At 42.9% G+C, this 27,084-nt stretch overlaps 1 protein-coding gene across 5 annotated transcripts in view; it reads right to left on the reverse strand.

Moving 5' to 3' along the window:
- Positions 1-27,084, reverse strand: part of ST6GAL1 (ST6 beta-galactoside alpha-2,6-sialyltransferase 1) — a 139,608-nt gene that overhangs the window by 9,133 nt on the left and 103,391 nt on the right. For all 5 annotated transcript variants that reach the window (XM_018051786.1, XM_018052854.1, XM_013962773.2 and 2 more), the window contains 2 exon segments: positions 22,761-23,409; positions 14,533-14,630 (listed from right to left, as the gene is read on the reverse strand). In XM_018051786.1, coding sequence (XP_017907275.1) covers positions 14,533-14,630; positions 22,761-23,385 — 723 coding nt within the window. In that variant the 5' untranslated portion in view covers positions 23,386-23,409.

The raw sequence follows: 27,084 nt of genomic DNA on the forward strand, positions 1-27,084 counted from the left end.
AGTGTTCTGGACTAGAATTTTTACAGAAAAGGAAGCTCAGATAAAAGATGCTACTGTAGCATAAGTAAAAATGGTGGGGAAATGAAAAAGTTACAACCATCAGCTGTATGAATAATTCATGTGCAAATATGAATAATCAATAGTATCTGCCTAATAGGGTTGCTGCAAGGGTTCAACGACAATTGAACCTTGGACAATTGAACCACGTCTGTACACTTGCAGACTAACTGGATGTTGAAAGTGAAGGAAAAAGAGGTCAAGGTGAGTCCTGGACCTCAGGCCACTTTCCTAAAATGAGAACATGGAAAGAACAGCAGCCGGTATGTGGGGATAGAATAGAGTTTTGAAGTTCAAAGATGAGGCAACTGGCCTGGAGTCCCACAGGCGAGAGGCCACAGGAACCAGAAATGGGACGCACATCTTCCAACATCAAGCACTGTCCTCTTTCTGTGGGAAACATGGTAACTCACAGCACAGGAATTTAGTGCTATAGTCCAAACGCAGCGTGGGCATCCTGGCAAACAGGGCTTTGCAAGATAGACATAAGGGATAGGCAGAGGGACACCCTCCCACTATCTTATACATGACTTCCAAGACTGAACTCTACAACTTCACTCCCTGTCCCCATCCCACTCCACACCCCCCACCACCACCAGAAACTGCTGGTAGACTGAAAGTGTCCTTTCTTAAGCTATGCTTCTTTCTATGTAGAGGACTGACACCAGGTGATTTATCCCTAACTGATGAGGATTAGAGATAACTGGGATTTTTAAAAAATGTTTCTCTCAAGCTGTCTTTTTAGTACATAAAGCCAGAGGCCAGGAGCAGTACTTCCTGCACCTTGTTACTCTCCCAGGGTCTGTGGTGTTACTGTCCTTGCAAATCCAAGAGAGATGCAGATGATAACTATGATGATAGCAGATGCTGCTTAAATGATGTTTATTCTAAGCCAGATACGTTTATGTTAGTCCATTTTTACAACAATCTTAGGTAGCAATTCTTAATATACCCATTTTATAAATAAAGGAGTAGACTCAGAGATGCTAAGTATTAGTAGTTTACCCAAACCATATGGCTAGTAACTCGGGGAGTCTGAATGGGATCCCTTTTGTCTGGTTCCAGATTCTACACTTCTAATCTACCTACTTCACTGCTAAGAAGATAGGGTGGAACACCTGTGGCAGAAAACATCAAAGAAAGCACTTGATGAGTGTAGGAAAGTGTCATGATGGAGTGCCCTGGTGGTCAGTGGTTAAGAATCTACCTTGCAAGGCAGGGGACCTGGGTTCCATCCCTGGTCAGGGAATTAAGATTCCACACGCTATAGGGGACCTAAGCTTGCATACCACAACTAAGACCCGACACAGCTAAATAAATATTTTTTAAAAAAGAAAATGTGTCACGAGAATTTTGCTTCCTAAGTTTTCATGTGTCATACAGGAAAATCCGCAAAAGACTGAATCCAAACCCATGATTTTCAGAAGGGTAAACTGAGGTCTGAGACTTCCAGCTGAGTATAAGGCAGAACCAGGACCAGATTTCAGAGCCTAGGTCTTGGCAGACTTGTTTCTGTTCCCACAGGGCTGTATTCATAAACCACAAGATATTCAAATACACCAGCACACTCTGAGGATCAGACTGATCTCAGTTCTCACTGTACACAGTGGGGAAATGGTCATTTACTTGAGCCACTTGAGACAAGTGAGAAAGTAACCTAGAAAATGAAGAAGAGCTGAAGGCAAATTCTTGCTTTATCTGGAGAGAAGGAAAAGAAAGTGACCAGGGCTGGGATCTGGTGGAAGGAAAGAGGAGAAGCCAGCAAGCACCCCTCAGCCTTAGAAGAACACAGCTCTGGACTTAACATATTAATTTTGGTACCCCTTTATATGAGAGTCAAAGATTTCCTCAAAAAAAAAAAGGCTTAAAAGTGTTTGGGGAATTGGGAGACTACTTTGTGTCTAACTCGCTTGTGGTCTTAGGAGGGTCATTGCCCTATCTGGGCCCCAGGTGCCTTATTTATAAGACATGCCCATCCTGTAAGGCCCTGCCTGGGTGACTAGACATGTCTGGACAACACCTCAGTCCTTTGTCCAACTGCAGCACAAGGGACTTGAAAATAAAGCTCTTCTCAAATGCTCCTGTACTCACCCTCAGGTAGAGTCTGACCTGAGTTCAGGGATCCCCAGGGCCTCATGATGAGGAAAGTAAGTCATTTCCAGAGCAACGGACCCCCAAGGAGAAAGTGCCAGGGAAAGACTACACTGGGGAGATGGGTTGTTGCTGTTTAGAAACCCGTTTAAAGCAGGCTTTCTAGTCATAAAGTTAGAAATAGTCACTGCAGAAAGTTAAAAGAGAATACAAGAATGTACACGTGTGTGTGCGCGCACACACACACACATCCATCTATCTATATACATATAGAAGAAAGTAATCATATATAATCGCATTCTTAAGATATTCCCACTGTGAGTACGTGGGTCTTTTTTCTTACCAAATCTTTCTTTCCCTCTGTTACAAACTGAATTGTGTCCCTCCCAAATTGATATGTTGAAGCCCTAACCCCCTACGTAATTATATTGGAGATAAGGCTTTGGGGAGATAATTAAGATTAAATAAGGTCCTAAAGATGGGGCCCTAATTTAATAAAACTGACATCATTATAAGACAGGGAAGAGATAGCAGAGATCTCTCTCTACCTTCAACTCACATGCACACGTAATGGCATAGAAGGTGGCCATCCTCAAGCCAGGAAGAGCCCTTGTCAGAAACCAACCTTGACATCACCTTGATCTAGTACTTCTGCCACCGAGAACTGTGAGAAAATAAATCACTGTTGTTTCAGCCACACTATCTGTGGTGTTTTGTCATGGTGGGCCTAGGAAATTAATACACCTTCTGTGTGGGTGTGGCTGTAGATACTGATACATCTTAACTATAGAGTCTAGACTTTACAGTTCTGTTAAACTCACACAACAGTCCAGTTTGATGTCTTCCTTTACTCCTCACATTATTTCCAAGCCCCAAACAGGGCTTGAAAAGGAAGCTCTAAGAGATTATGTACCTGGCCCACAATCACAGAGCTCGGAAGGGATGGAGCTACAGTACAAAGCAAGGTCTGCCCAACATCTCATTATACTAAGCAATCTTCTTTCAAAAATATTAGGGATGATAAAGTTTGTATTCTAGCTGTTAGATTTGCAAATCTGCCACAGTTGCAAAGCTAGTTAATGCTCTAGGAAGACAAAAGGATCTTCAGGGTCTTGAGGAGATCTGAAAAATGATATGGAGTCTGTGAGTCTTAAGCGAAGACCTGACTTTGCAAACTGGATCTAGACAGGGAAGTGCTAAACAGAAGGGCACCACAAATTGAAACCTACCACAAACCCCCAATCCAAGGGTCCTGTCATTCAACCTGTAATCACAGGAGAAGTCATTCAAAGAACCATAAAGTAGTAGGGGAAATAAATGTTGGGAAGTACTTAAATGTTTGAGCAAAGGAGATTGATAGAATAAGCTGTGAAATTTACCCACAAAGGAGTACTACGCACATACAACAAAGAATGAGGAAGATTTCTGTGAACTGATATGGAGTGACTTCCAGAAAGCACTGGGGAAAAGCAGAGTATAGCAGAGCATATACAGTCCACTGCATTTTTGTATGGAATACAGGAATTAAAAAAATATATATATATACATCTGTCTGTCTTTACAGATACAAGAAATCACAGAACAGTAGTCAGTTATATACAAAGGGTGGTAGTGAAATAGGGTGGAAGGAATTCAGTAGGAAGTAATGTTTTTCTGAGTATGCCTTTTTGGATAGTTTTGAATTCTAGAAGCATGTTAACATTCTGCATATTTTTTTAGAAGAAGAAAAAGAAAAACCTAGAATTGAAACAAAATGAGTACAATTGAATTTCAAATGAATTCATAATCAAAGTGAAGAGAAACAGAAGAGCTAATCAAGGTAACTTGCTGCTGCTGCTGCTAAGTCGCTTCAGTCGTGTCCAACTCTGTGTGACCCCATAGACGGAAGCCCACCAGGCTCCCCCGTCCCCGGGATTCTCCAGGCAAAAACACTGGAGTGGGTTGCCATTTCCTTCTCCAATGCATGAAAGTGAAAAGTGAAAGGGAAATCAAGGTAACTTAGGTACACATTATTTGGCCATAAACCCTTAATTTTGGGCAGAGTGTGAAAGAGAACTGCAAACAAATCCTGAACTTAAAATAGGTTTGCTTTATATAGAGATATACGAAACAATTTTCAAATTACTCTAGATGTATTATAGATATAACCAAATAAATCAACGTGCTGATGTTGTTAGAAGGAGGATTCTCACTGTGGAAGAAGGGGTGCAAATACATAATGGAAAGGCAAGTACCTTTATCTGAATAGACTGAGGTATCAACTAGAGTCTGTCATTTCTAAAACAGACATATGTGCATGTATATGCATGTGTCTATACGGATGTGTACATATACCTACAGGTATGCATATATATGGAGAAGGAAATGGCAACCCACTCTAGTGTTCTTGCCTGGAGAGTCCTGTGGACAGAGAAGCCTGTCCATAGGGTCGCACAGAATGGGACATGACTGAAGCGACTTGGCATGCATGCATGCATAGTAGAAGGAAATGCAACTCACTCCAGTATTCTTGCCTGGAGAATCCCAGGGACAGAGGAGCCTGCTGGGCTGCCATCTTTGGGGTTACACAGTCAGACACGACTGAAGTGACTTAGCAGCAGCAACAGCAGCATGCATAAATATGGGCTTCCCTGGTGGCTCAGACAGCAAAGAATCCTCCTGCAATGGGGGAGACTTGGGTTCGATCCCCGGGTTCAGAAGATCTGCTGGAGAAGAGAACAGCTACCCCCTCCAGTACTCTGGCCTGGAGAATTCCGTGGAGTGTATAATCCATAGGGTCACAGAGTCAGACATGACTGAGCGACTTTCATATGCAAATATATAAATGAACAAATACACATGTATGTGTATTGTGTGTGTACCAGCATATATTTCCTCTACCTACTGAAAGGGCCAAGAAGCAAAGATTACTTCATTAGGCATGAACATACCTAGTACCTAGATCTTAGTTTCTAATGTCAGTTTTCACTTTAAGGAATCAGAGCTCCTTCAGAAGAAATGGCATATCCCAGAACTAGGGTAAAATAGTATGGGGAAGTAAAACTTACCATGATGTCTCAGCACTCTTGCAAAAAGCCCTAGACTCCTGAGACTTTATAAATCATGATAAAATCTATAGCTAATTTGTCTAGTTAACTGCTCTTCTCTGACTCCAAACATAATGAAACTTTGCTTATCTCCTCGAGAAGCTAAATGGTTATAACTCAAGATTAATACAGAGATATTCTAAGAGATATTATGGAGTAGGAAGAAAGAGGCCTAGGAACCCAGAGAGAGCTGTAGATACGTTTATTTATATTCTAAAGGGCTGGAGTAAGAAGGGGACTCTCTTTGGGAGGAAAAGAGGACAGCTACATCCCGCCTTTTATAAGCAAGGGAAAAAAATAACTACTTTTTTGTTCCTTTCTTATGGGGTACTGGCTATTCATGTAGGATAATTGGCCTGGCTCTTACTGCATTGCCCTAGGAATAAAAACTAAGGCAGAGAGAGATTAATGCATTTATTATTTAAGGTGAGGGATTTAAATAAAGGGCTTCCCAGGTGGCCCAAGTGGTAAAGAATCTGCCTGCCAATGCAGGAGATGTAAGAGATGTGGGTTCAATTCCTAGGTTGGGAAGATCCCCTGGAGCTGGAAATGGCAACCTGCTCCAGTATTCTCACCTGGAAAACCCCATAGACAGAGAAGCCAGGCAGGCTACAATCCATAGGGTCTCAGAGAAGTCAGATGCAACTGAGCACACACATTTAAATAAGAAATCTATCACTGATCTAGAACACTTTGTGTGTATGTCAGGATAAAATTAATAAATATGAAATATTAAAAACCCAACAGATAGGTACTAATGAACTAGAACATCTTGTTATGCCAGAAAGTATAGGAGTATTTTAAAGAAATGATGAGGGCACGCATGTCACAGAACAAGAGCCAGTTTAAAGGAACTCCCACTAGGAGTTCCTTTGTCAAACCTGGGAAAAATTGAATACCTAGGTAGTTCGGAACTATAAAATGAATTATAAACCACTGAAAACATAGCAATCTATGAGTTTTTACCAATAACAAATACAGAAAGAAAAGAAAGAAGGAAGGGAGGGAGGAAAAGAGGGAGGAAGGAAATAAATGGAGAATGAGAAGGGAATTCTGAGTGCTAACTAGATGACATGGAGGAGGGGGAGCTGGAATTAAAAGACCATCATTTTGCAACCATCATAGTAAAGACTGGTTCAGGCAAGTGATCGCTACATGTTAAATGTAGCAGGAAATTCTGATGCAGAGCAGAGTACTGGCATAGTATTAAAGTGTTCACTCACAGATTTCAAGGGAAAATGTAATTACACAGTGGTCTCATCAGACAACACCACATTTAGGTGCTCAAAATAAAAATCAGCTGAAGGGCAGATGGATATGGATGCCTCCTGATGTGATGTTCTAAGAGGGACACAATGTCATTTGTGCGGTTTTCCAGCGAAGAGTACAGAAACTGAATTTACTCTTGAGAAAGCATCAGATAAACTCAAAAAAAAAAAAAAAATTAAAGGACTTTTTTTTTTTTTTAATGTCAGTGTCTTAAAAGGCAAAGGCTATGGAACTATTCCAGGTTAAAGGAGACTGAAGAGGCATGGCAACTAGACGCAGCCCCTGATCCTGAACTGGATTCTGTACTAGAAGAAAAATCATAAAAGACATCACTGGAGAAATTAACAAAACTGCAATGCAGCCAGATTAAAGTATGGTATCCATGTAAATGTATGAAGTTGATACCTATGTTCTGCTTACCTGAGACAATATTCTTATTCTTAGGAAATATACATTAAACTATTTTCTTAGTTCAGGCCACTACAACAAATATACCACAGACAGAATGCTTAAACAACAGACATTTATTTCTCACAGCTCTGAAAGCTGGGAAGTCCAAGATCAAGGGTACCAGTAAATTCAGTTCCCATGTGAGGGCCCACTTCCTGGCTTGCAGATGGTTGCCTTCTTCCTGTGTCCTCCCATAGCAGAGAGAGAGCAAGTTCTGGTATCTCTGTTTATGACACCAATCCCATCATGGAAGCCTCACCCTCAAGAACTTTCAAAAGAACTTCTTTATATCTTGAGGGCTTCAAGATATGAATTTGGGGGAGAAGCATTCAGTCCATAACATTCTACCCTTGGATCTCCTAAAATCATGTCCTTCTCACATGCAAGTACATTTAATTCCACTTCAACATCTTCCAAAGTTTTAACTCATTCCAGCATCTATTCTAAAGGCTGAAGTCCAAAGTTTTATCTAAATATTATCTAAACCAGAAAAGAACCAAATGATTCAACCTGAAGTAAAACCTTCTCCTGCTGTGAACCTGTGAAACTGGAATAAATTATGTGCTTCTGAAAAACAGTGGTAGAACAGGCATAGGATAGAGTCTCATTCCAAAAGGGAGAAATTGGAATGAATAAACAAATGACAGGTCCCAAGAAGGTCCAAGCCTAGCAAAGTAAATACCATTATAGCTTTAGGCTGGAGAATAATCCTCTTTGGTTTGATGCTATGCGTTATGGACATGGTGGGGCATCAGTCCCACCTGCGTGGCTCTTCTGGGTAGGGGTCACTCTACCAAGGCCCTGGGCAGCTGCCATCTGACCTACTGAGGTCAAGACAATCCCCTCTCCCCTTTGGAACCAAGGAAAGCAACCCTGATGGTCTTTGAATCCCCACTGGGATACCTTGTCTTGAAGAATGGTATCTGTTTGCAGGCGAAGAGTTCTATAGTTTGGTCCCAGAGAATCTAAATCTGACAGCCTGCCTTCAGCTTGTCTTCTTTAGCTCAAACTAGCAGGGTTTCTGTGAGGGTGGCTGATTGGGTCTGTGATTCACTCCCAAATTGACCTTTTAAATCAAATGCTTGTTGGGCCATCCCCTTAGTGTTTTTGTCAAAACAAGCTTTCTCATGTTTTGCTATATACAGATAGGCTGGGAATTTTCCAAATCTTAAGTTCTGTTTCCTTTTTGCTAAATAATTCCTTTTTCAATTCATTTCTCTCCTCTCATATTTTAATAAAAGCAGTCATGAGGAATCAAGCCACTCCTCCAACACATTCCCTAAGACAATTTCTAAAACTTGCCTCAGTTAGATATCCAGTTTATTCACTCACAAGTTCTACCTTCCACAAACATTAGTCAGTCAGTCAGTCAGCTCAGTCACTCAGTCGTGTCAGACTCTTTGTGACCCCATGAACCGCAGCATGCCAGGCCTCCCTGTCCATCACCAACTCCTGGAGTCCACTCAAACCCATGTCCATCGAGTCAGTGATGCCATCCAGCCATCTCATCCTCTGTCGTCCCCTTCTCCTCCTGCCCCCAATCCCTCCCAGCATCAGAGTCTTTTCCAATGAGTCAACTCTTCGCATGAGGTGGCCAAAGTACTGGAGTTTCAGCTTCAGCATCATTCCTTCCAAAGAACACCCAGGACTGATCTCCTTTAGAATGAATTGGTTGGATCTCCTTGCAGTCCAAGGGACTCTCAAGAGTCTTCTCCAACACCATAGTTCAAAAGCATCAATTCTTCGGTGCTCAGCTTTCTTCACAGTCCAACTCTCACATCCATACACGACCACTGGAAAAACCATAGCCTTGACTAGACGGACCTTTGTCCTCATGTAAAATAGTGTTTGGTGACCACACCTCATAGGGTTATCATGAAGATTAAATATAAGACAAATATGGCCCTTAGATAATGGAGGTATTTGAAAGTGACACTACTTCATATCACAAGATAAGCGATCTGGAAATGCCCTGGGTGACGTCCAGCCAGCGTATGCCCCACCGTGCATGGTTTTCTCTTTCCCAACCTGTACAAGTGTCTCTAAGGAAGCCACTGGGCCCAGCAGGGGCTCAGCTCAGTCTCACAAAACCTTTACACTTAGAGTCACAATTGAATTTATTCAAAGACTCACATTTAGCTATCTATAGCTTTCCTGTTAAATCTCATAATACCTGGCATATACTTGCCCGAATAGATCTACTGAAACTTCACAGTGTGACACCATTCTCTTATAAAAAGCCGTCTTCTCAGTAAGGAACCACCTCTTTGTTTTCCGTGGCCTTGTCACAAGCCAGATGCACCTCTTTGCAGGTGAGGAGGCTGGGTGCTGAGCAAACAAACCCGGGTCCAGCTGCCATCCAGAGGAGCTCTCCCTCCAGGAAGAGAATGAGCTGCTCAGAGGCATGATTTACCATGCCCACAGCTCGCAGCTATGCCCTCAGGAACTGTGGGGTACCAGGTGCAGCCTGTGTGTGATGTGGGAACTCAGTTTGCTCAGAAGCGGACACGAAACAGCTGAGATAACCAACCTGGGCAAAAGGCAAAGAAGACTGACTGCCAGCTTCCTAGAAAAGCAAGATGAGAAAGGACAGAAGGGCATCAGTCACACGTCAGTATCAGAAGGAGCGAGGTCACGCAGCTACCCGTGACCGGTGCTAAAGGAACAGCCTGGATGTTTAGTGCCACTTACAGTAGGACAGGAAGTAGGGTCAGCGCATTTGAGGAGGACGGGAAAGGTGTTTGTTAAGAGTGGATAGGGCACCCTGGGAAGTCAGCCACCCCCTTCTCAGCCCTGGCAGATGGAGCGCAGCGATCCAGAAGTGCAGGACAAACGCTGTACCTCAGAGGAAACCTAGGCATGGTCTGCAGCATGCCCTTTTTATCAGATTCTGACCACAGAGGAGATGTCTTACAGGTCTTAGTTAGTTGTAGCAAACTACAGGCATGCTTATTCAACCCTGCCCAGTAGAATTTCAGTTAGATTCCCTCCTCTTCCTGTCTACCTCATGGGAAAAAAGAAAAAAAAATGCGGTGTTTTTTTTTTCCTTCCTTTATTCAAATTTTGGTACTGTTTTGACTTTTTCTCTGAAGTGGTTATAACATGCGCCTGGTCCCCTCTTCATATGAATAAAATAGACACGATCTCTATGAGAGTCATGAGTTTACTTTTTCCTGAAAATTATCCTTTAACTTTCTCCCTTCTGCTAGGCCCCTCTGAAGCAACCCCAGGCTGGCTGGCATCCCTACTAGCAGCCAAGAAACCCACTAGCCTAGGAAATGAGAGGACACGGAGTCTGCCCAGCAGACATGGGCAGGGCTCCCTCTGCGTTAGTGACCGCAGCCACCCTTTTTTGAGCCCTCACTGCAGCACGCGGGCCTCCGAGTGACCTGCTCCACACTAAGCAGTCTCACTGGATCCTGCAAAGACCCTGAACGGTAACTATTTCCCCGTTACAAATAAGGGAACTGAGGCTCAGAAAGATAAAGCAACTTGCTCAAGTCACTCATGCAGGATGTGCTGAGGGAGAAATCGGATCAAGGTCTATCAAGGTAATTCTCAGGCAAACCTACCTTGGCTTTATTTATTTTCTTTTATTGAGGCATAGTTGATAAACAATATTATATACTGTGTTAATCACACCGTAGCAACTATGTTTAAAGTTACTATGAAATGGTGGCTATATTCCCTGCACTATACAATATCTCCTTGTAGCCTTTTATTTTGTACTTAGTAGTTTCTACCTCTTAATCCCCTGTCCCACTTTCTTTTCCCCACTGGTACCCACTAGCTCTCCATATTATGAGTCTGTTTTGTTGTTATATTCACTTGTTTTATTTTTTAGATTCCACATATAAGCGATATCATACAGCGTTTGTCTTTCTCTGTGTGACTTATTTCACTTAGCATAATATCCTCCAAGTCCATCCACGTTGTTGCAAATGGCAAACTTTCATTCTTTTTTATGGCTGTGTAATATTCAATTGTGTATATACCACATCCTCTTAATTCATTTATTTGTCAATGGACATCTAGGTTGCTTCCATGTCTTGGCAATTGTAAACCATGCTGCAGTGAACATTGGGGTGCATGGATCTTCTCACAGCATTGTTTTGGTTTTCTTTGCATGTATACCCAGGAGAGCAATTGCTAGAAATTAAAATTTCAGAATCTTTGAGGATTGAGGTTTAATTCATCACTAAACACCTAGAGGACTTCCCTGGTGGCTCAGCTGGTAAAGAATCCACCTGCAATGCAGGAGACCTGGGTTTGATACCTGGGTTGGGAAGATTCCCTGGAGAAAGGAATGGCTACCCACTCCAGTATTCTGGCCTGGAGAATTCCATGGACTGTATAGTCCATGATGTTACAAAGAGTGGGACACAACTGAGCGACTTTCCAACACCTAGAAGAGATGCCCAAGAACGGGGTAGCCTTCCAAATCCAAGAGAATTTTCAGGCCTCCTCCATGCTTCCTCACATGCAGCTGCCTGCTAACCTGTGGGTCATACCACCTATGAGCAAACACAACTGAATTTCTCTCTGAATCCATGCTCCCAACCTCAAAGTGGTCAGCATGCCTAAAGATCCTGCTCCATTCCTCTGGTTTACTCCATCCTCATTGACAATTTCAAACCTTCTTGGCTCAGACCTCCTCTACTAAAACCTCTCTTCCCCTCACCTCCCTATAAAATGTATCCTAATTTTGCAGAGAAAACAGAAGCCCCTTCAGTCTTCCACTACAGACTGGCTCCAGCTACTCCCCCTCCCCAGTCCTTCTTCCTTTCTGACCTGCTCCTGCTGGAGTTAATCCTCCGCTAGGTTTTGGACCAACCACTCCTACCATTGACTTCATTGTCACCTCTTTTTAGTATATTCAATTTCTGGATCAACTTTTTTTTTTTTCCTCATTGACTTAAATTTGTGTGTGTGTGATAAAATATATGCAACATAAGAAGAAAAGCTGGACCAACCTAGACAGCATATTAAAAAGAAGAGAGATTACTTTGCCAACAAAGGTCCATATAGTTAAAGCTATGGTTTCTCTAGTAGTCATGTATAGACGTGAGAATTGGACCATAAAGAATGCTGAGTGCCAAAGAATTGATGCTTTTGAACTTTATTGTTGGAGAAGACTCGAGAGAAACTTGGACTGCAAGATCAAACCAGTCAATCCTAAAGGAAATCAACCCTGAATATTCATTGGAAGAACTGATGCTAAAGCTGAGGTTCCAATAGTTGGCTACCTGATGTGAAGAACTGATTCATTGGAAAAGACCCTGATGCTAGGAAAGATTGAAGACAGGAGGAGAAGGGGATGACAAAAGATGAGATGATTGGATGGTATCACCACTTGATGGGCATGTGTTTGAGCAAGCTCTGGAAGCTGGTGATGGACAGGGAAGCCTGGCATGCTGCAGTCCATGGAGTCACAAAAAGTTGGACATGACTGAATAACTGAACTGACTCTGATATACCCTTCTGAGCATTTTTGAGTGTACAGCTCAGTGGCGTTAAGTACATTCACACTGTTGTACAACCTGGGTTGTACCACCATCCATCTCTAGAATTTTTTCATCTTCCCAAACTGGAACTCTATATGCATTAAACAACAATTCCTCTTTCCTGCCAGGCCCTGGCAACCACCATTCTACTTCCTATCTCTATGAGTTTGACTACTCCAGGGACCACATGTATGTGGAAACATACAGCATTTGTCCTTTTGTGACTGTCTTTCCACTGATTTTTAAACATGCTCAATTCTCTCTAATCTAAAACATGAAAAGAACAAAAATGAGCCCTGGAAGCCTCAACTCTCTCTACAACTATTGCTCTATTTCTCTCTGCCCTTCAGAACCAGAATTCTTGAAGGAACTCTCCATTTTTGCCATCCTCCACCTATCTCACTTCTCCTCATACTCCAGGCCGGCTTCTGGCTTTATCACTCTCCCTTCATCACCTAGCTATTGCTGAGGCCAACAGTGGCCTCCATTTTGCTAAGGAGAGAATGGTGCTTTTCAATCTTCATCTAAATTGGCCTTTAAGCAGAATCTAATGGCACTGACCTCTTTCTTACTGCTCTCATTGCCCAAAGCTCCTGCATGGACTTTTCTTCTCTTTACACTCTCTCCAATGCTCTCATTCGGTCCCACTGTTTGTTGCCACATAGAAAGAGATGATTTACAAACCCTCATCTGCACCCAAACCTTCCCACTGACCTCCAACCTCATGGGCTTCCCTGGTGGCTCAGAGGTTAAAAAAAGCGTCTGCCCGCAATGCGGGAGAACCAGTTCGATCCCTGGGTTGGGAAGATCCCCTGGAGAAGGAAATGGCAACCCACTCCAGTATTCTTGCCTGGAAAATCCCATGGAGGAAGGAGCCTGGTAGGCTACAGCCCATGGGGTCGCAAAGAGTTGGACACGACTGAGCGACTTCATCTGTGTCTGTGTCTGACCTCTCTTCACAGATACATAAAAGGCAGCTCAGATCAAGCATATCCAGAAGATATATATATATATTTATCTCTGCCCCCATCTCTGACCAAGCCCTTCACAACCCAAAACATCTCCAATACTCTTTCCAGTCTCAGTGACTCTATCTGGCCAGTTACGCAAGCCAGAAGCCCAGGTGCATCTGTGACCTCCTCCCTTCACCTCTCACACTCAGCCCCACAGAGAACCTGTCATCTGCACACATGGAACAGCTCTCAAATCCATCATTTCTCACAGTCACTTGCATGTCCACTCTGGGACAACTGCCAGCATTTCTAGCCCACACGATTGCAAGAGCCTCTTAAATGTGTTCCGCCATCCACTGGACCCACTGTATCTACTACAGTGATCACTGGACGCCAGGGATGTTTACCAAATGCAAGTGTGGGCATGCATCAAAGAAGACAAGCACCGTGGCCAAGCTCCTTCTTATCTTCAGCCTCATCCCCCTTTACATGACCCCCACCCCACCCCCCCGAGACTCTCGCCTCTTCCTGGGTCCTGGTGCCCCCCGTCCCCTTCCACACAGGACCTTCCCCAGGCCCCTGCCTCTTCCCATGCTTCTCACCATGACCCCTTACTCCTCCTGCACAGCAAAGACACCTCCTTGCTATTCCAGACTTTCCTATCTAGGGACAACTCCCCTTTCTCGGTTCTGGTGGCACTTTGACCCTTTTCTTTGTAGTTATCTGTTGTAACTTTACATTTGTCTGTATGACTACTGGACTGTATCTGTAAGTTACATGAGAGCAGGGCTGAGTCCAATTCACTCACCAATGTACCCTCCACAGCCACTCAGTTCTGCACACGTAAATATCAGAGTAGATAACATTGACACATAAGTGCCAGCCACTGCGTGCTTTGTGTGGATCTTCTCACTCCTTCGTCACAACCCTGCGGAGACACTATCATTCTCCCCTCTTCAGAGGGGCAGGAGTAACAGATGCACGACTCTTTGGCTCGTAAAAGGCAGAGCTGGTTTCGATGGCAGACAGGCTACTTGCAGAGTCTCTGTACTGATGGCTGCACCCTAGTCAGCACCACCCATGTTTGTGGAAGGATGTATTTCTGCACAGAAGAAGTTTTACCTGAGAGTTTACCAGACGAATGGTGGTTTTCGTGCCCACGTCTTGTTGGAATTTGACCGTGGGTGCCCCATTAAACCTCAGGACTGCATCGTGATCATCTGGAAACCACAAGGAAACAACACATCAGCAGTGATGACGGCGTGAACATCAGCGCTATGAGGAGAGAGGGAAGGTCTGGAGGGAGAGAGGGCAGAAGGAAGAGGAGGGCAAGGGAATAATGCTTCCCAATCTTTATGTCCTCATGGTACACAGGGGACAGTGACCATATTTGTATAGCACAGTCAGGTCAGGTTCACAGACAGAGATCACCAGCTGTCTGCCCAGCCACTGCGAAGGCTAAAGAGATCCGTACGTTGGTGTTCCTGAAACCCATTCAATGATGCACAGAGGCAACGTGGGCAGGGCCAGTGCATTCCCCAGTGAATCACTATTCCAGTTACCAAAGGAGCAAACCAGACATTCTTTTGGTATTACTTGTAGGTCATACTTCTATACTTATCAGAAAATCAAAGATCTTACCATAAGCTTGGCTTAACCCACAAGGGCAGAGTATCCCCATGGCACTCTGAAAAGCTGGCTGGGCATAGCACACGACAGCTCCCTAAGTGTTCCCTTTAGGAATCCAAGCCCCTGGAGGGGTCACAAACCTGGGTGCTGGACGAGATGGAACAAGAAGTCATAGAGCTAAACTAAACCCCATATTTTCTTTTCTTTTTTTTAAAGCTGTTTGTAAGGAATAAAATCTTCAATCCAGCCAAGATCAAATAGACCATCTTTTTGAAAATCTGCTCACTCCCCAGCTCTCATTCTCTGTCCTTGTAGCTGTTCAAGCGGTGTTTGGAAGACTAGGAGAAGATTCTCTGTCTGCAATGACCAATCTGATGCGGGAAGGAACTGATGACTTCTAAGATCCAGTTTAACCTGGAGCCTCTGACCCTATGAGAGCTCCTTTCAAGCTTACGTGATCAAACAAGCTTCAGTGCACCACTGAAATCTGCACAGGATTTAGAGGTCAGTCCAAATCTCTGTTCAATTTCTTCCCATGAGGGAGTGATTTTGGATGATTCATGCACAAAGGTGGCATCAGGAGAAGAAGGGTAGGAGTGGATTTTGGCTCAATATAAGAGGGTCTAAAGGAGAATATCCACAGAATTAAGGGATGAAAGCCTCCCTCTTTTTATATCCCTACACCCCAGCAATCTAGATATCTCATTCACAAAAACAACCCTATCCTCAATCATAGGGAAAAAAATTTTTTTCAAAATGGTTTATGTTACATCGGCATATATATATATATACATATATATATACACACACACACGACTATGTGTAAAATAGATAGCTAGCTGTATAACACAGGGAATTCAGCCCAGTGCTCTATAACAATCTAGATGGGTGGGATGGGGGTTGGGGATGGGACGGAAGCATAAGAGGAAGGAGATATATGTATTTAAAAAGCTGATTCACGTTCTTTTACAGCAGAAACCAATACAGCATTGTAAAGCAATTATCCTCCAATTAAAACTAAATTTTTTACAAGTTACATAAAATGTTCATAGTCTAGATATTATCAGATAACAAGACAGGCACAGAGAACCACAAATGGAGCAGCAAGTTTATCTTTAGATAACTCAGATTGCAATCAGTTTTGCTGAAATTAACCACTGGTTTCAAAAGTGACCAGCAGTAGCCAAGCTAGAAATGCTGATGCATTAGAAACTTCAGTCCACTTTCCCATTTCACAGGTGAATAAATGATTAATCTGAGAGTCCCGGTAGAAAAGAATGGCAAGCTCAAAGGCAGTCATTGAGAATCAAATAAAAGGACTATTTACAGAGTTGTGGGTGGAGTTTAATGAGGCAGAATCAAACAAGGAATGGGACATGCCCTGGGGTTGGATCCGGCAGGGAACCCCGCCGCTACACTACAGGCAGCAGGAGGCCACCCCGCGGGAAGCTCAGAGGGAATCATCGCACAGCCTCTCTTTCTTCCTCTCCTCTACCTCCAGGCCTGGAAGGAAAAGGAAGCAAGCAGGACTCAGAGAACCTGACAGGGACCGAAACTTTTAGTCAAGGAAGAGAAGCAGTCTGCACTCACTCTAAAAGGAGAGATGGGACGGGGAAGGGGTGGGGGGAGGAGACAGATACTCCGCCTCACTGTCCTTCTTAGTCTCAGATTTGTGCCCGTGCGTCCACTATCTCTATGCTCAGTCATTCAGTCGTGTCCAGGTCTCTGAAGCCTCTTCGACTATTATAGCCCATGAGGCTCCTCTGTCCATGGGATTTCCCAGTCAAGAATACTGGAGTGTGTTGTCGTGCTCTTCTCCAGGGGATCTTCCCAACCCAGGGACTGAACCCACATCTCTTTTATCTCCTGCATTGCAGGCAGATTCTTTACCACTAGCACTACCTGGGAAACCTGCTGCCACTGTCTAGTTCCAAGCGAAAGCCCAAAGGGCAAGAATGCCCAGGTGACACAGCCTACATTTCTACTTCCCAGGAAAGGGTGGAGGGTGGGTTTGGAGCAGCAGATAGAGAACGTCCAGTACGGGAGGCTTGGGATAGGCGCCTGGCTGACCATGAGAAAGGAGAATGTTTTTGTTCCTTCAATAAATACTGATTAAGCACCTACTCTCTGCCTGGCACTGGAGACAATGGTTGTGAGCAAGAAATCAAGGTCCTTCCTTGCCCTTAGAGACCCTGAAATCCACTGTAAAGAGAAAGGCAATAAATAAGCACAACAACCTACATTCAAGATAACTACAGATTGTGGTCAGTACTGTGGCACAAAATAGTAACCTATAATGGAAAAGAATCTGAAAAAAATATACATATATATGGGAAGGGTCCAGGAAAGTAAATTCCAGCCAGAGGACACAGCAGCGTCAAGACCCTAAGGCGGGTAAGGACTTAACTGCGAACAAATGACTGAGGGAAAGAAAAAGATGCAGCGGAAGAGGCTGGAAGAAAGCAAATCATGCAGGCTGTGGTATGAAGGTATGAAGTTTGAATTTTATTCTAAGATTTTTAAAAAATCAAAGAAGAAAACTTTAAAACAGACCACTAAATTTAAGCTCAAAAAAAAGGGGGGGGGATTAGATTCTTATTTGCCAAACTGTCCTTTGCTATCGCTATTGAAGACTAAAAAACTTTCAGTCTCAAATAGGTCTTCAGGAAATCACCAGGAGAAAGCCACAGCTACTGGGCTCCCAGCAAATAAGTCTTGAAGGAGGAAGGCTGTAGAAAACAAGGGGATCCACTTCTCTTTAACTTAGAATTAGAACACAGAAAAAGATGCAAATTAGAAAAGGAAGAAATACACCACAATATGCACGTGACATACTACATGCTTAGAAAATGCAACAGAATCAGTTTGTCAGTAAATTCATAAATACATCAAAATCTACTGTGTCCAGGTATAACAACTCCAAATAGCTAGAAATTATGGTGAAAGAAATTTTATCACTACTTGGACCAAATATTTTTTTATATTTTCCAATGAGCTTAATGAAACATATAACCGTGTATGGAAGACCATATTCTGATTCTGACTAGGAAAACTAGATATGACACAGATTGGGGCTGGCAAACTATGGCCCACAGTGCAAATATGACCTGTCTCATCTTTGTAAATAAAGTTTTATTGGAACATAACCAGATACATTCATTTATTATTGTCTGTGGTTGATTTTCAGATAGTAAATAATCTGCCTGCAATGTAGGAGACACGGGTTTGATCCCTGGGTCAGGAAGATTCCCTGGAGAAGGGAATGGCAACGTACTCCCATATTCTTGCCTGGAGAATCCCATGGATAGAGGAGCCTGGCCATCTACAGTCCATGGGGTCACAAAGAATCAGATATGACTGAGCAAATGAGCATGCATGCACACCCGTGGTTGATTTTGCACTAAAATAGCAGTCATTTTAAGAGACACTGTATGTCTTCAAAACCAAAAATATTTGCTATCTGGCCCTTTATAGGGAAAGTTTGCTGAACCCTGATATAAACAATCATGCTGTCTGAGCTACTCAATATCCAAGGGTGTCTTCCCAGTCATCACTTTGCCCAGGAACTCCATCTGCCCAAAAATATACCCAAACTCTACCCACTTTTGCCTTCCATCATGTGGTACACCTGCTTCACTTCAGCCTTTCCTACTGGTCCTTCTGATTTTTTCTTTTTTTTGTTTGTCCCTGTTATTTCCTTGCCCTTCAAGTGTAAACTTTGCTTTAGGTTTTCTCATCGGTCTTCTTTTCTGGATTACAGCTATCACCTTGAAACAAATGACTCTTAATCTCCCACCCTTACACTTTCCTGGAAGCAAATATCCAACTGCATAGATACCCACAAACACTTCAGACTTAGAACGTCCTAAATGGAACCTGTCTTCCTCCAGAAGAATGCTCCCTGGTGATATAATATAGCCTGCTCCCAGGCCAGAGACCCTGGCTTCTACCACTCACTCAAGGTCATGTCTAATTAGAACCAAGTTCTGTCTCTTCTACCTCACCACGCCTCTCAAGTCAAACCTTTTCTTCCCACCACCACTACCACTGCTCAACAGGCCTGGCACTTCTCACTGGATGTGGCAATAGTCCCTAAGAGTAGAGAGATTAGATTGCAATCCCCTGAGACAAGGGGACTCAGAGACATATGAAACCTCTCTGAAACACACATGATCCAAACACTTGCTTGCTCAAAACCTCTAGGTCTCTCCATGGCTTAAAGAACCAAATTCAAAGTCCTTATTATGACGGTCAACTTCCTCTAAGAACTGAACCCTGACTACCCTTCTGACCTCATTTCTCAGCCCTCTTCACCCTGTGAGACCCTACCTCCCAGCCAAACAGGGTTATTTGTGATGCTTAAACATGCTCTGCACTTTTTTTTTTTCCATGCAGCCTTTGCTTCTTACTTTTGTCTCAGAATGTTCTTCTCTTCTCTTCTAGGAGAGAAAATCAGGAAGAATATGAAGTGATTATTTTAACCTGACAAGGGATGCATTCATTATTATAAAATTACAATCACCATGGGGCACAAAAGAAGAGTTTAGGCTAAGTGTGGGGGCCTTGGAGTCAAACACCCCAGTTTCAAGTCCCAGTCTACTATCAACCAGCTGTGTAAGCTTTCTGAGTGTTAATACTTGGCTCATCAGTAAACGGGGACAATAACTGTACCTACCTCGTGGGATTACCAGGAGGATTAAAAGAGCAAGGGTTATTACTCGGATTACCAGGAGGATTAAAAGAGCAAGGCTTATTACTCACACAGCAAGTGCACCATACGTGTTACTATTAGTTATAATATTTGTCAAGTGTGCTACTGCTTGAAATGAATATTCAAACAAATCTAAGATACTTTACATGTGTATGTATCGAAAACAATTAAAAATTACTATGCCCACTGTTGGCTGGTTTGTGGGACTGTCAGAGACACAACACACTGTTAACAGTTCCTCTGATAAACAGTTTTGTAATACACCAGAAAAAGAGCCCTAAAACATATGTCACTTTGGTCTTCTAGCCCCACTCCTGAGGGTATTTCCCCTTTGGAGGACAGTAGTAGTCACTTACGGAGAAGGCAATGGCAACCCACTCCAGTACTCTTGCCTGGAAAATCCCGCAGTCCATGGAGTTGCTAGGAGTCGGACACAACTGAGTGACTTCACTTTCACTTTTCACTTTCATGCATTGGAGAAGGAAATGGCAACCCACTCCAGTGTTCTTGCCTGGAGAATCCCAGGGACGGGGGAGCCTGGTGGGCTGCCATCTATGGGGTCGCACAGAGTTGGACACGACTGAAGCGACTTAGCAGCAGCAGCAGCAGCAGCAATAGTCACTTAAGTTATCTTCACAAAAAAACTCATTAGCAGTACTACTTTTAAGAGCAAACAATTTGAAACTATTTGATATATTCAACAGTTGGAAATAAGCTGGACAAATTCCAGATGTGATGGGAAGGTTGTGGGACTGGCAAGCTCAGAGGCCTTTAAAAGAAGGCCTTTCCTCTCACTTTCCTCTTTGTATTCTAAGTTCCTACTTGGTACTGTTGATGAATCCATGAGGCAATAAAAGAATACATGAATTAATTTCTTAACGTATTTGTTAGACTAAATGCCCAAGGGAAATACCCAATAAAAGGCAGAACATTTGAAGTCTAGCACATGATTTTTGTTAGATCTCAGGATCAAAGTCCTTCCATGAAATCACATTTGAAATGGTAACTGCAGTCTATAGAAAAACATTATTTTAAAGTTTAAACACCTCCAATGTTTTATGAAGTACATAAAAATAAAGATTATAGTTCCAATTCATGGAAGTATTAGGTTCTACCTGAAACTTCAACACAATTCCAGCCAGGCAGGCAATGGTGACTTGAAGAGGATCAGCTAACATCTGGAATATTCTAAACATTACCATTAAAGAGAAAAATTGGGGAAGGAAGAAAGAAATCTAGTTCCATTATAGATGAAATAAAAACCAGTTACATTTAGCTTCTAGAGAATGAAGTCCAAAAGAAACCAAAAAAAGCAAAAGCAAAAGTTGGGGTGGGGTTGGTTATCTTGGCAGCTTTTATTCCTAAGTGCTGCCCATTTGGGGAAGTATAAAATATGATCTCATCACTTCTTTCTGCTCTAGAGAATCTAATTTGGGTCTAGTTTTCTTCTTTTGAGAGCCTGTGCTCGGTTTCAGACCATTTTTCCTGGCAGTCATATGAAGGAAATAAAAAAGGAGACATATGACCTCACCTGCTCCAGTACCTTCCAGGGCCTGACAGAAGAGCTAGGCTTCCTGTGCTTTGCTTTCTTTAGCCTAATTCATTTCACAATCATGGAAAACACATTCTCTCAGAACAATCAAACTAAGGAACGTTAAGCAAATCCATAGCACTGTGCTATATATATGTTGACCAATCTGGATAAACTTTCTACTTTTTTAAGTTTATTTCTATTGAAATATAGTTTGTGTTTTTTTTTATTAGAGGATAATTGCTTTACAATGTTGTGTTGGTCTCTGCCATGCAACAGCACACATCAGTCATAATTATATATATATCTCCCCTCCCTCTTGAGCCTCTGAAGTATAGCTGATTTAAGATGTTGCATCAGCTTCAGGTGTATTGCACAGTGACTCATATACATATACACACACACCATATACATATATATGCATGCTACATCACTTCAGTCATGTCCAACTCTGTGTGGCCCTATGGACCATAGCCCACCAGGCTCCTCTGTCCAAGGGATTCTCTAGGCAAGAGTACTGAAGTAGGCTGCCATTTCCTCCTCCAGGGGATCTTCCCAAACCAGGGATCAAACCCCAGTCTCTTATTCCTCCTGTATTGGCAGGCAGGTTCTTTTCCCTCCTGGGAAGCCCATGAAATATATATATATATAATTTTTTTCAGATTCTTTTCCCTCATAGGTTATTATAAAATACTGAGAATAGCTCCCTATGTTATACAGCAGGTTCTTGTTGGTTTATCTCTTTCATATAGTGTATATGTTAACCCTAATTTGTCTATCTTAATGAACTATGAAAACTTTTGGGAAAAGCAAATTTATATATTCTCATCAGTGATTTTTAACCATTTTGGGGGTCACAGACCCCTTTGAGATACAATGGAAAGCTATGGACTCTATCTTTGGAACAACGCAAGCTGAATTATACAAATACACACGGTAAACACACATAAACAGCACACAGTTTTCATATGATTTTAGGGATTTGTGAACCTCCTGAAGTTGGTCCAGAATCCCCAATTAATTCCTTTCAAAGAGGAAAAACTAAAAATTAGTTAGGTCATTGAGGCCAAAAGAGATAATTAGTTGCTAATTAATCAGTAAATAATAGAATTTCAGCACCTGAAGATAAAGTAGAGATCTATGCTTTAAATATTTTTAAATGTTTATGCAGTGTTTTGCTTCTTGGTAGCAAAGGAACTTTCTTTTCAAATAAAATTTTCTGTAGGACACCAGTATTTAAGATGGATCAAAATAGAGCTATTCAAATTAATAAAGCTGCTGGAAGACTGGATCCCCATTCTCTCCACTGCCCGCTTGCCACCTCTGACCCGTGAAGCACATCTGAGAAACACCCACTGGGCTGCTCCACCAGTCCACGAGCCATACTGGGACTGCTAGTCCCCACTCCTGTCCACGTGCCCAGATGGTCCAAATGAGCACTGGCCACTCAGATAACAGTCTCCACATGGCAGAACCCACCTATTTCTCGACCCAGCCGGGAGGACTTCAGAGATCCTGCTGAAGAGACCACAGCACACCTGCCCCACGGCCCGGCCTTGGTCCTAATGTCCTCCTGAGGCAGGTAGCCCTCCCAGTCAGAGGTGTTGAAGGGAAAATCTGTGGCCTCTATCATTGAAATGTTGACGTGGTCCCGCAGGTGGCAAAGCAGGGCCTCTGCACTGAACTTGACCCCAGGCCCCGGCCCCTTGTACGTCACTTTGTACTTGTTCATGTTCAGATAATTCTTCCGGATAGTTTGTAGCCTGGGGGCAAGGTTTTTGGAGGAGCTGTCCTTGTCCCAAACCTGGAAGGTAGCCCCCAACTTGGCCTTGGGACCACCGAGTGCCTGGATGTTCTTCTGGGGGTTGTGGGTGCTGCTGGAGGACCCAGGTTGGGAACTAGAGCTCATGGCCAGTTTCTCCAGGCCCTGCAACATCTGGTATTCCTTGTTCTGCAGTTTAAGGAACTCATAGTAATTCCCTTTCTTCTTTTCCTTCCACACACAGATGATGGCAAACAGGAGAAAGATGAGCACACAGCAGCTGAAGAATTTTTTCTTCAAGCTGGTGCGAGTCATAATGAAAGGCGTGTTCAAGGAAACCATGCTGTTCTGAGCAGGAAAATATGCCTAAAAAAAAGTGAGACAAGGCAGAAAGAGATGTAAAGAACAGCCAAAAGTAATGACGAGCTGAGCAATGGCTTTAAAGCGACGAGAACTGAATTCCAGCCCATGCCTATCTCCCATTTTCAGCAAGTCTCAAAAAAAAAAAAAAAAAAAAAAAAAATCATCCTCAGTTTGGGCTTGAAATGTAGAAAGTCATCCTCAGACACTCTCACCTTCCTCTCTGAGCCATGAGCACTCTATGGACTTGCCCGCCACACCCTTGTACTCCCTGAATCTTAGTTTCCTGTTGTCTCAGTCTGGCTTCCTGATTGCTCTCTGAGCTTCCTGAGGTCGGGAACCACAACTTACACATTCAGTTCCTAGGGCCTCACACTCTTTGTTCAAGGAAGGCATACATGCTTGAAAAACTAAAAGAGAACAGCAGAGCAGGCTGACGTGTCTATGTCACAGGAAGCCAAACTTCATAAAAAGGCCTGGCCTCCTTTTAAAATTGCCAGGAAGAGACCTCTCATCATAAACAGTGTGGTAGGTGCACAGTGCATCTCTCTAAGGGCTCTGGTGCTAGATTCCTATGCGAGAAGAAAGCCAAGGGCTAGCTTCACAATAGAACACTCAGGTTTATGGAGTTCTGCATGTGGCAGGAAACTGACTCTCCTCACAGCAGAAGATGGGATCTCCTAATAAGATAGCAGATATGTGACCAGTTAAGGAAATGAAAACAAAAATGCATTAAGCACATAGGAGGTTATTTCATTTAATTTCATCATAAACCAGGGGACATCATGATATACAATATCAGTGAGCACCATGTTAATAATAACCTAACATGAAGGGCATCTCCAGAGCTGTGCAGAAAAGCCCTGACCATCACCAACCATGATGGTGCCATAATCTCCATTGCTATAGATTAACCACCTGAGGCGCTGAGAAAATAAGAGAAATGCCTAGGATCACAGAACTGCGTGAACAGTAGCACTGAGATCCAAATCCAAGCGCACTCGCTTTCCTAACCCGTGACCCTTTCACTGCATCATGTCCAGGATGCCAAAAGTTCTAGAAAATGGACTTCACAAATTAAACAGAGCCTGCATAGGCCCCTTTATATCTAAGTAAAGACCTACTTTGCTTTCCCAGAATTTATTGTCAAACTGAACGGAAAATGGAAGAACTTTGAATTTAAATAATGTCTGTAATCTTCTGGAAAACATTAACTCATTCCCTAAGTAACTAGGTTTATTTACCATAATGAGTCAAAGCAACTACCCCCAGGATTTTGCTAACTGATTAAGAATCTATACAGTAGTAATTATCACAACATTGTAATCAACCATACCATAATTTTTAAAAATTAAGAAAAAAAAAACAAAACAGATCTATAGTCCACTCCCAGGAAGCCTGCTCCTAAGGATATCGGACATAAGGTGGTAGGAGTACTGAAATGGGTATCACAGAACCTGGCTTCTTGTCCCCACTCTTGGTGGCCTTAGGCAAGTCTCTTAACCTCTCTGCACCTGTTTCTGTGGAGTAATAATCTCTGCCCTGTCTCATTCACTGGTCCTGAGAACACCAAAGGAGAATGGCATTCATGGACTTTGAACTAGGTAAATATAAAGGCACAGAAGGTTAGAGCAGCCCCCAGCCCCCACCGGCACAAGAGCCACATGGAGGCAATGTGGGGCAGCAAACAACTGGCCATGACTCATCAACCTGAACTTCAGGTCCTTCATCACGTATCACTGAAGTACAGTTCACTTATAACGCTAGTTCCAGGTGTAAAACAGTGATTTGATATTTTTATAGATTATAACATTTTTGACGAAAGTCTCTATGCGGTACATTACATCCCTGTGACTTATTTATAACTGATACTCTAGCCAGCCAGCCAAGACCACACCAGCACACTGAGGTATAACTGGTAGTTTATACCTCAAACCCCCTTTACCTCTTTCACACTTCCCCCTATCACCCTTCCCTCTGGCAACCATTAGTTTGTTCTCTGTATCTTTAAGTCTGTTTCTGTTTTTTGTTTTTGTAGATTCCACATGTAAGTGAAAACATACAGTATTTGTGGGTGTCTCTCTCTCTCTCTCTCTCTCTCTTATTTCACTTAGCGTAATATTCTTTGGGTCCATCCATATCACAAAATGCAAGGTTTTATGGTATGGCTTTATTCTTTTTAATGGCTGAGTAATATCCCATTGTGTTTGTGTATATACATGTATATATCACATACTCTTTATTCAGTCATCTGTTGATGGACCCTTAGGATGCTTCCATATCTTGGCGATAATAAATTGAAGGTAATTCTGCAATGAACATTGGCATGCATAAATCTTTTGAATTAGCTTTTTGTTTCCAGGATAAATACCCAGGAGTGGAACTGCCTTGATTATACAGTAGTCCTATATTTAATTTTTTAAGCTAACTCCACACTGGTTTCCACAGTGGATACACAAATTCACACCCCTACCAACAGTGTATGAGGGTTCCTTTTCTCCACACCCTTGACAGTACTTATCTCCTCTATTCTTCTCCTGAGTTTGGTGAGCATACTTATAATCCAGAATCCCAACCCAGACTTGTCTGACTAAAAGTCCATGGTTTTTGCACTAATGGACAGGCATTGTGAAAAAGTACAATGAAAAGTCAGTGTTGACTTAAGACTCAGAATTCAGGGTCTCTAATGAGATAACTGCTGGACAATCACAAAATAAACAGCCTCACTATCTGTGCTGACACTGCTACTGTGCACTACTTTACCAATTAGGTGACCCAGCAATTGGATTTATCAGACCCAGTACAACCCTGTGAGATAAGCAGAGCAAATTTTATTAGTTTCATTTATAAGTAAAGAAACTATGATTTTGTAAACATAAGTAAGTTTCAAAGTTGCGTGAGTGATTTGGTAATGATGGAGTTTGGACTTAACTTTTGTGTGTATAAGTGAAATAAGACAGGAGGTAGGGATGTGGAACCTGGCTCACTATCTCACTGGGCTGAGGCTCAGAAGGGCTTGTGTTCAGCTTCCTACCAAACCCTGCCCTCAAAGGTTGAGTTGCCCAGGAAAGAAGAGTTCTCCAATCCTTCAACCACACAGTCTTATAACTTCAAGAGCACCTCAGCCTTTAAGGGCAGTGCTCTGTCATGAGTGCCACGGGCTCTCATCTGAAACCTCACGTCAAGGCTCCCAGTTCTCTGAACACCATCCTCTGTTGAGGCTCCAAGTCCACCACTGGCTAGATCCTCTGGTCAGAGGGACACAGAGAGTCAGTCTCGTCTCTCAAGCTGCTACAGAGAGACACAGACTGAAGAAGCTTCATCTAAACAGCCCAGACTGAAGCAAAGGAATATAAATATTTTTCCCCAAGGTCTTTGGGAAAATAGTCCAAGTTTTTAATTTCTCAATCATTTCTCTGATTGCCTTCTTACCTCTCTACAACTTTGCACTGCTGGAATCTCTCCCCTTGTCCATTTGCCTGGCAACCAAACAGCCTTTCCATTTCTGGGCTCCTGTGGAGGCCACCTCCCCTTCCCTACTGTTCTTGCTCCCTGCTATTTGTCTCTAGTGTTTGGTAATGCTTGCTTTTGATTTTCTTTTTTAGGCTATGCCCTACAACATGTGGGATCTTAGTTCCCAGACCAGGAATCAAACCCCTGCCCCCTGCATTGGGAGCATGA

The sequence above is a fragment of the Capra hircus genome, chromosome 1 (assembly GCF_001704415.2).
Source record: "Capra hircus breed San Clemente chromosome 1, ASM170441v1, whole genome shotgun sequence".
Lineage (NCBI taxonomy): Eukaryota > Metazoa > Chordata > Mammalia > Artiodactyla > Bovidae > Capra > Capra hircus.